The sequence below is a fragment of the Mirounga leonina genome, unplaced genomic scaffold, assembly GCF_011800145.1.
Source record: "Mirounga leonina isolate KUSES-001 unplaced genomic scaffold, KU_Mleo_1.0 Mir_94, whole genome shotgun sequence".
NCBI classification, from domain to species: domain Eukaryota; kingdom Metazoa; phylum Chordata; class Mammalia; order Carnivora; family Phocidae; genus Mirounga; species Mirounga leonina.
Genome location: NW_023270855.1, coordinates 52538216 through 52547957, shown reverse-complemented (window position 1 = coordinate 52547957; position 9742 = coordinate 52538216). Strand labels below are relative to the sequence as shown.

Below are 9742 nucleotides of genomic sequence, written 5' to 3'. Positions count from 1 at the left end.
TCCTTCCTTCCTTCCTTCCTTCCTTCCTTCCTTCCTTCCTTCCTTCCATCTACCCATCCATCTTGACTTCCATCCATGTACATTGAATTGATCCTATAATGCTTCTGGAACTACTCTAAGGACTGGATACTGATCAACAAAACACAGTCAATGGAACTGACTAACTTATTTGTCCTCCTATCATTTGGGAAAAGATGGTTGTCATTGGATCTGAAGAGCCTGGAATCCTGCTAACGTTGGAAGGAGTGAGGGAGAATGCTGTGGTGTAAAAGAACAGAGATGGACCCAAGAAGAGAGTTTGAGAGGGTTGCAAAAACACACCTCTAATGCAAGGGCAATTAATTCCTGAAAAAGCTACAAGGTCCTCATTCCAGGGTTTGCCGGGGATGAACCTGAACACAACAGGTGTACACCCAAAATCAGCATGTCTTTTTAAGGAAATGAACTGATGGATGAGTGAGACTGTGAGTTTTCAGAGTTACAGGAACTCTTGGTTCTATTATTTATATATATATATATTTTTAAAGATTTTATTTATTTATTTGAGAGAGAGAGAATGAGAGAGAGTGAGTACATGAGAGGGGGGAGGGTCAGAGGGAGAAGCAGACTCCCTGCCGAGCAGGGAGCCCGATGCAGGACTCGATCCAGGGACTCCAGGATCATGACCTGAGCCGAAGGCAGTCGCCCAACCAACTGAGCCACCCAGGTGCCCCTGGTTCTTTTTTTTTTTTTTTTTAAGATTTTATTTATTTATTTGAGAGAGAGAATGAGATAGAGCATGAGAGGGTGGAGGGTCAGAGGGAGAAGCAGACTCCCTGCAGAGCAGGGAGCTCGATGCGGGACTTGATCCCGGGACTCCAGGATCATGACCTGAGCCGAAGGCAGTCGCTTAACCAACTGAGCCACCCAGGCGCCCCCAGGCGCCCCTGGTTCTATTATTTATTTGCTATGTGGCTTGGCAGCCTCTCCGAGCCTGAGGGTACTCATCTGTAAAATGGAAATTAGTCACGTGGTTGTACTGAGAACAAAAGGATAAAGTGCATGTGTTTTTGGGTGAATTGTGTCTCCCTCCCTCCCTGCACACACACATCAAAATTCAAGAAGCTCTAATCCCTAGTACCTCAGTAGGTGATTGCATTTGGAGACAGGGCCTTTAGAGAGGTAACTGAGTTAAAATGAGGCTTTTGGAGTGGGCCCTAATCCAATCTGGGTGCTGTCGGTATAAGAAAAGGAGATTAGGACACACTTTGTGTGTGCAAAGGATTGGCCATGCCAAGAGGCAGCAAGAGGGTGCCACCTGCATGCAAGGAGAGAGGCTTCAGAGCAACCAACCCTGCTGGCACCTTGATCTGGACTTTCAGCCTCCAGCACATTTCCGTCATCTGAGCCACCCAGCCTGTGGCTGCCAGAGCTGACTAAGACAGTATGTAACATAGCACGATGCCCAGGAGGCAGCCAGCTTCCATACGTGTCCGCTGAAAACCCAACAAATGGTGCAACACTGATGTTGAGACACCCTCAGAACAACAAACAGAGGGGTGAGTAAAAGGATACGAGAAGAGTACCAGGGCAGGGTTTTAGGAGAATCTGAGTGATAACCATGTGAGGGTCAGAATGGTGGGAGGACAGACCTGTATGTGAGATGCTCTTGCCCTGGGATGGGGCTCTCCACCAGAACCCAGGGAGAGAAGGGATGAGTGAGGGGCCCTTCCACATGTTTTCCTCACCAAGGACAGGAGGTAAAGGAGAACAGAGTGGGGACGGCACCCAGGAAACCAGGGCCAGGAATACTCACTAGTGGTAGTCGGGGCTATGGCTCCATAGTTATAACCTGCGGAGAGAAGGCCAGAGGAGATGAGCAAGAGTCAGGGTGAGCATAAGGGATTAAGGGAAAGGCAGGATTTAGGGGCCTTTGTAGGAAAAGTAGAGGGGAAGAGGGAGTGGAGGGATGCTCAGGGAGGATGTATCCAGGCAAGGAGATTGTAGGTGGCTGGAGCCCATGGTTACATCATCAGAATGAAGACTGAACTGAGATTAGAGAAGGAGATGTACCACAGCTCCTTTTGGAGAAACACAAAACTCTGGCCAGGAGAGAGACCCTGCCTGGAGCACAGCCCCTCACCATTGACGTAGAGGCTGTCCCTGTCCAGGGTGAAGGACCCCAGCTGGGTGATGCCATAGGTCTCACGGCTCAGCTCCCAGTACAGCTGCTCTTTGTCCAGCCTGGGGCCTGCAGGATCAGAGTGGATGGTGCAGGTGATGTCCACTCCAGTGGCGGTTCCACCCTTCTCAAGCCTGGGGAAGGAAGGACATGGGGATGTGCAATACTGAGGAGGGGTCCTTCTGGATTTGGAAAGCAAGAGAGAGTAGAAGGCAGGAGGCTGAGAGGGGACAGAAAGGGCTGGCTCAAGCCCAGAGGGGCTCTCATAAGTGTCTCTTGTCTGAGACAACCCCCTTACAACTAAGAACAGAAAACACTTTAACTGGAATATGAAGACAAGATATAGTTGTTCTTTTTTTTTTTTTTTTTAAAGATTTTATTTATTTATTTGAGACAGAGAGCATGAGAGGGAGGAGGGTCAGAGGGAGAAGCAGACTCCCTGCCGAGTAGGGAGCCCGATGCGGGACTCGATCCTGGGACTCCAGGATCATGAGCTGAGCCGAAGGCAGCCGCTTGACCGACTGAGCCACCCAGGCACCCTACCCTTTCATTTTTTTTTAACAGTGTCTTTTGAAGAGCAGCCAGTTTTTAACAGGGTGATGTTATTAATTTAATTAGCTCCAGGTTGTGGCTTTGAGAATCTTCCTGAAGCTCTAGCCCCAGATATAGGACATTTGCAGAATTTTATTCTTTTGTTTGTTTGTTTATGAATAGCATTTATTTATTTTTTTTAAAGATTTTATTTATTTATTTGCGAGAGAGAGAATGAGAGACAGAGAACATGAGAGGGAGGAGGGTCAGAGGGAGAAGCAGACTCCCTGCCAAGCAGGGAGCCCGATGCGGGACTCGATCCCGGGACTCCGGGATCATGACCTGAGCCGAAGGCAGTCGCTTAACCAACTGAGCCACCCAGGCGCCCTATAGTTGTTCTTCTAAGAGGAAAACTTTCGTCTAAAACAAACGATCATCCGGATTCCGTAAGTATAAACATGACGCCTCATTTCTAAGGACTGAGCATCCCCACCATCTGGGCACGAACACATGAAGGTGTCATGGTGGGTGCCGGAGGCCAGCAGTCCAAAGGCATGCCCAGGAACTGAGCCCTGCTGGCCAATACGTGAGGGTCCATCGGACCCAAGCCTCCCTCCATCTGGGGGTCTCACCTGAGCGAGGCCAGTCTGCAGCCAGCGTAGAGGGGGCCGACACTGGTCTTGCGGAACAAAAGCCTGAGCTGGTGGAGAGAGAGGGCGGTGAGCAGAAGGGCTGAAGGACTACACAAGCCGGTGTGTGGTGGGGCCGATGGTGGTCATTGAGGGGCTCTCACCCAGTGCTGGAGGGTCCTCTCAGTGGAATTGAACTTGGAAGAAGATGGGTGCCCCATGTCTTCAGTGTAGTGCAGGTTGGTGGTGGTAAAGTTCAGGGTGAAGGACACCAGAGTGGGGCCAGTGGCTGTAGTGGGGGAAGAAGAGACAAATGTCCAGTTTGGACCCTAGTAAGGACCAAGGTTGCCTGGAGCTCTAACAGTGGAGCACCCAGCAATGGGCCTAAGTACAGCCACGGACTGCAGAAGCTGAAGGAGAGAATGTTATGGGATTTTTGAGACACTGGGAACTTTTGCTCATTCATTCAGGCAGTGTATATTGGGCATCTAATGTGTGCAAGGCTCTGTGCTGGGCTCTGTGGGTCCAAGGGTGAATAGGGCATAGTCTCCTAATATTGTGGCCAGGAGAGTAGTCAGACTGTTACGCTGCAGAGGAGCCGGGAGGCTGTGCAGTTCCAGGGAGGCACCCAACCAGTGACTGAGGACAGCTTCCAGGAGGAAGCATCATTTCAGGTGTGACCAAAAGCATGAACAAGAGTTATAGGTGAACAGGGGCTGAGAAAGTAGAAGAGTGCTCAAGCAGAAGAATCAGTCTGGGTATGAGCCTGACAGGAGGACAGAGCAGTTGCACTCAAGGGACTTGAATGTTTTCATTATCGCCCTGTGGAAGTATAGACATGAGACTGGAGGGGCCCTCTGAGCCCTGAAAGGGGGGCAGTAACTATACGGCTCAGGGGTTTGGACATGACTTGTAGATAAGGTGGAGTCATCCAAAGAGTGCCAACAAGACAGGAATTATGTGAACAGAGGTACACTGGGAGGGCTGTTGGCGGCTGCTGTGCAGAGGACTGTAGGAGACCAGAGTAGAGGCTACTGCACGAGTCCTAGCAAAAAATGCCAGTGGCCTGAATAAAGGCTGAATGACACAGAGACAGAGAAAGGACTTACAAGATATTATGAAGGGAGAAGAAATGATTTGGTGATGGATTATGTGGGAGGTGAGTGAGAGGGAGGGTCAAGTTTGGCACCTGTGTCCTTGCCTTTGGTGATAAGGGAAAGGAGTGAGTTTGGGAGAAGATGGTGACTTCAGGGTCAGAGACCAAGGGGTTGGGTGATGTCAAGGAGGTGGGTGGACCAAGGGCCAAGAGCTGCTGTGTGGAGTTGGCTGGACTCAGGATTAGGATTCTGAACAGCTGGACCCTGAGCAGCTAGATGGTCCCTGAAACCCACAGAAATGCATGATTTTCCTCGGGGAAGCTAAATAAGCAATAATGAGGGAAGAAGTGATCTTGAATGAATGATTTTGTAGAAATGATTTTGGTACCGGTAGGACCTTTCTACTTGCAGGCTTGAGGCATGGAGCCAGAGAAGACATGGGGAAGGATGCAGAGGTCACAGTAGGAGAGGGAAAAGAACGCAAGGGATGAAATCAGAAGTGTTACACCTGTAAGGGAATGCTGGCAGTGGAGGCAGCTCTAGTTTTAAACTGTGTGCCTGTCTCTATGCCCCATGTAGCCTGGAGTCAGAGCATTGTCCCCGGTTGTGTTGTGGGGAGGGGTGGCTCCTGTCACCTCCAGCTCAGCCCACACTTCCATGCACATCCTCTGGACTCCTTCCCATCCAGAAGGGGGGAACAGGAGGGAAGGCCTGGCTGGTTGAGCAGCTCCTATCTTTAGGGAAAAGGTGGCGGTCCCAGGCACACAGAGGTCTGAAATACTCACTGTTGGGGGTGGTGGCTGAAGCTGGATAGGTGTAACCTGCAAAGAGAGGGAGCGACAGTGAGGAGGGGAAGGGAGAGGTCCTCAATGAAGAGGCAACTCGGCTGCTGGAGAGATGGCACTGGACCATCACAGCTGGGATTCTTTAAAAGGAAGACGATTAAGCACTGGAAGGGATCAAAGTCTACTTGCCGCCCCCCCCCCCATCTCCAGACAGACAAAGGACCTGCTCAAAGCACTTGGAAATGTGAACCCCCAGTGGAGGTCTGAACTCATACAGAATCCTGATGCAGCAGAGCCCCCTCCGTGCGGAGGAGACCCACAGCCCAACACGGCCCTCACCATTGAGGTACCCTCTGTCATCCCAGAAGCTGGGAGCAAACCAGTGCTTGGGGTGGGGACCTCATCATCCTGCAGATGCCAGGGACCAGCGCCTACATCTGGAGCTTTAATGGGTATAGGTCCCCGTTCCCCTGAGGCTGGGGGTGGAGCAGGGGTGCAGAGGGCAGGCAGTGGGCTCCTGGCCGCTTCCATTCTAAGGTTGCAGAGGGAGTCATGGGGTTTCAGAGACTTCTGAAGCCTCTGAATACTCACTGCTGGGGGTGGTGGCCCAGGTCTGGCGGGTGTAACCTGCACAGGTAGAGGGAGAACAGGTGAGAAGGATGAGTAATGAGTGAAAGGGAGGGATGGAGAGGAGGACGTGGGGCCTGTTGAAATGTGGATGCAGATGGCAATCCTCACCATTGATGTAGAGACTGTCTGGGTACAGGGTGTAGGGACCCAGCCTGGTGATGCCACTGGTCAGCTGGCTCAACTCCTGGTACAGCTGCTCTCTGTCCAGCCCAGGGCCCACAGGGTCAGGGCGGTGGGTGCAGATGGCATCCACTCCAGTGGCTGCCCCATCCTTCTCAGGCCTGGGGGTGGGTGGGTAGGGGTAACAAAAGTTGGAGTCCCCAGGCAGGGCTCCAGGGACCCCTAGGGCAGGACAGGAAGGGGCCAGGGCAAGTGAGAAGGATGACACCCACCTCTGGCCAGCCTGGGGCTGTGCACACAGTCAATGGGTAGGAGGAGTTGTATTAAATTGCAAGTCTGAAACCTGCAAGCTCCTGGCATGGGGACAGGAGAGCTCCTACTTGAGACAGGTGAAGAGCTAGAATTTTGGATTAAAGCAAGTGCAAAAGGCATGCTTGTCTTAAGAGTTCCATCCCTGAAAACCTAAAGGAAATGCCCTCTTTGGTCAAAGGGAGACAGGAGGGAATTCAGAAAGATAACCAGACTAGGGTCTCCATCCTGCTGAGGGGCTCTGCAGAATCTGGGGACAGTTGGCGGGGTGGGGGGTGGTTACAATCAGAAGAGCCAGTGCCTCCTGAATTCCACTTCTGCTGAGGACATGGACAGAGAAGGCAGGAAGGAAGCAGAGGGAACACCTGGGGTCTGGGAGCCCTTGAGGCAGCCCTGGCTGTGGATTGCAAGGACTCACCTGAGCAAGGTCAGTCTGCAGCCTGAGTACAGGGGGCCCACACTGGTGTTCTTGAACAAGGGTCCTAGCTATAAAGGAGAGGGAAGTGAGTAGAAAGTCTGAGGGGTGGAGAACAGGGTAGAAATGAGATGGGTGGGGCTGGCACTAGTAGGCAGGACTTGCATGGGGGAAGGCACAGGTGAGGTAGGTGGGCTCTCTGGGGGCATGGCAGAGAACAGGTAGGTAGTGCCTGCATTGGTGGGCGAGGCAGGAGTGCTGAGGGTGGGGCTCTCACCAGGTGCTGTAGGTTTCTCTGGGTGCTGTTGAACCTCCAGGAACCAGGGTGACTCATACCCTCCTGGTGGTGCAGGTTACTGATGGTGAAGTTGAGAGTAAACAGCACCAGGGCAGGACCAGTGGCTGCAGTGGGGGGCGGGAGGGAGATGCCAGTGAGCCTAAGTGTGGGTCATCCCACATTGGTCTCTTCGAGCACTGGGGAGGGGCTTCCTCCAATAGGAAGGAGATCCCAGACAGTAGCATTAAGTGAGGGACTCTGGGGATAAGTGTGGAAAATTACACTATGGAGGTAAATGCATCATCACACAGAAAGCAAACATTTTGACCCTCCAGTTGGCTAAAATTCCAGACAGACATCCACTTTTCCTCAAGGTTTTTTTTTTTTTAACCCAAATTATTTCTGTGAGATCCAATTATTTATTGATTTTTAAAGATTTATTTGAAGAAACACATTGCATTTGTATGGGTCAGGCCCTGTTTTAAGTGCTTCACTTAAATTTTAACCCATTTAAGCCTTGAGGCAAACCCTTCAGAGGGAGATAGTATTCTTATCCCCATTTTACAGATGTAAAAACTGAGCCCAAGGATGGTTAAATAGTTTGCCTGCAGTCACACAATCTATAAATGGCAGAGCATAGTTCAAACCTGGGCATTGTGGTCGCAGAGTCTGTGCTCCTAACCCATCCACCTTAACACCAAGGGCAGGTCCATACAGTGACCTGCTCACTCTGGCCTGAGTGGTCAGTAGTCAGAACACCTTCAGAAGGTCCTAGCTGGTGAGTAACTAGAGACTCAAGTAAGACAGTGTTAGTAATGATGGGTCATCCAGGACCCTTATCAGGGTCAGTAGGTGGTATCAAAATTTATCTTGGGCCACTGAGATGCCAAGAATGGCAAGTTAGCCCTTGGCCCAACTAGAGTCTGCCCAAATCCCTAACCAGGACCTATACGAGGGCATTTTCAGGTACACATGTAGCTCATACTGCTCCCTTCTTTCTTGGAAATGAAAACCAAGTACTCAAGAGAGAGAGCAACCCCCACACACACCTGCAGAACTCACCCCACAACCATGCTGATTGTAATTCAATACTTATTTATACACTTGAGTCCTTATTCTCTTTCTTGCTGAAAGCCCATCAAAGACTAGGGCCCTTTCTATTCTGTTCACTGCTGCATTACCAGGGCCTTTCATCCATTAAGGGCTAACTGAATGCTTCTTGAGTGAATGAATGAATGAATGGGCATGGTGCTCCGTGTGATACCTCCCACTGGCCAAGTGCACAAGACATTTGCAGGGGAGGAATGGCAGAGAGGAATCTCTTACCTGTGGAGGTAGGGATGGGGGTCGCTGAGGTTGCTGGGGAGATGGTAGAGGCTGGTGCAACAGAGAAGAAAACACAGTGAGGCCAATATGGCAGGAAGGAGGGCCTCCCCAGCCAAACGGGGCCCATCACTGGTCCATGAGACACTCCTCAGGCCTGTGCCAGGCTTGTCTTTTCTGATCCCAGGAGTGAAGGTGGGGAAAGACTGGAGCTTTCCAGGCCCCTTGTGTCCCTGGGGACATGGGGTAGACATAGTGAGGAGGAGAGATGGGCCCCAAGGCAGAGCAACGTTAGGGCCCAAATTACTACTCACTGCTGGGGGTGGAGGTCAGGACCTGATGCGTGTAACCTGCAGAAGGACAGGAAGAGAAAGTATTAAGAGTTTAAGGATGGGGGGAGGGAGGAAATGGCAAGAATCTGGAGTTTTTTGGGTGTCTATGACTCTATTTATGTAAGCAGACCCAGTAGACAAACTCCAGAAGATGCCACTGAAACCCAGGGAGGAATTTCTCTATCAGGCTATCTGCAGACTCTCCCTCTGCCACCTGCGCAGCCCCTTCTCCAAGTGTCTGATTCCTCAATGAATCCCCAGAAGAGCTGTGAATGTACATCTCCTCCTGCAGGAAAAACCAAAGGTGCAGGCCAAACTTGCTGCTAACTTTTCCTGAACACTGGTCAGGAGGAGGTGTGAAGAGGCTTGGATCAAGCCAGTTCTCAGTCATGAGCCAGCTGAGCTTGAGCAGAGTCTTCCAACTCATGAATGCCTTCCAGGAAAACCAAAGAGCCTTCCACACATCAAGGAACCTAATTTCCTTGAATTCTGTCCCACAATCCCGTGGCAACTTCAACTGAATTGGTAGCGACTGCCTAGGGTATTTTGTTGGTAAGGATTCTGGAGCTGTTTTGAACTCAGAAAGTGGAAGCTGTTACCATTTAGTGATGTCTGCCATGGATGAAGGATTGGGGAGTGATGGCACAGATGTCATATGTTTGTCCTAGACAGAATCTGACAGTCCTTAAAGATTTGAACAAGGACAAGAAGGGAGCATTTCCACACATTACAAGAAAGTGTATTTCATTCCTTCTTATCCTGAGAAAAATCCACATACTTCCTGTGGATTTACACTTCCATGCATAAATGACCTAACATCACCATCATCATCATCACCATCACCATTATCATCATCATTATCACCATCACCACCATTATTACCACCACCATCACCACCATTATTACCACCACCATCACCACCATTATCATTGTCATCACCTCCATCATCACCATCATTATCATCACCATCATCACCATCATTGTCACCATCACCACCGCCACCATCACCATCACCATCATCGTCACCATCATCACCACCATCATCACCATCACCATCATCACCACCACCACCATCATCACCACCACCACCACCACCACCACCATCACCACCATCACCATCATCACCACCACCA

The 9742-nt window shown here is 50.7% G+C and overlaps 1 protein-coding gene across 1 annotated transcript in view; it reads right to left on the bottom strand.

Moving 5' to 3' along the window:
• The window catches only part of LOC118005611 (mucin-16-like), a 60107-nt gene that overhangs the window by 20516 nt on the left and 29849 nt on the right, over positions 1 to 9742 (bottom strand). The window contains 11 exon segments of the mRNA XM_034997573.1: positions 1796 to 1831; positions 2030 to 2295; positions 3325 to 3392; positions 3486 to 3610; positions 5204 to 5239; positions 5795 to 5830; positions 5942 to 6114; positions 6681 to 6748; positions 6955 to 7114; positions 8281 to 8331; positions 8585 to 8627. Of these exon segments, the coding sequence (XP_034853464.1) occupies positions 1796 to 1831; positions 2030 to 2295; positions 3325 to 3392; positions 3486 to 3610; positions 5204 to 5239; positions 5795 to 5830; positions 5942 to 6114; positions 6681 to 6748; positions 6955 to 7114; positions 8281 to 8331; positions 8585 to 8627 (1062 nt within the window).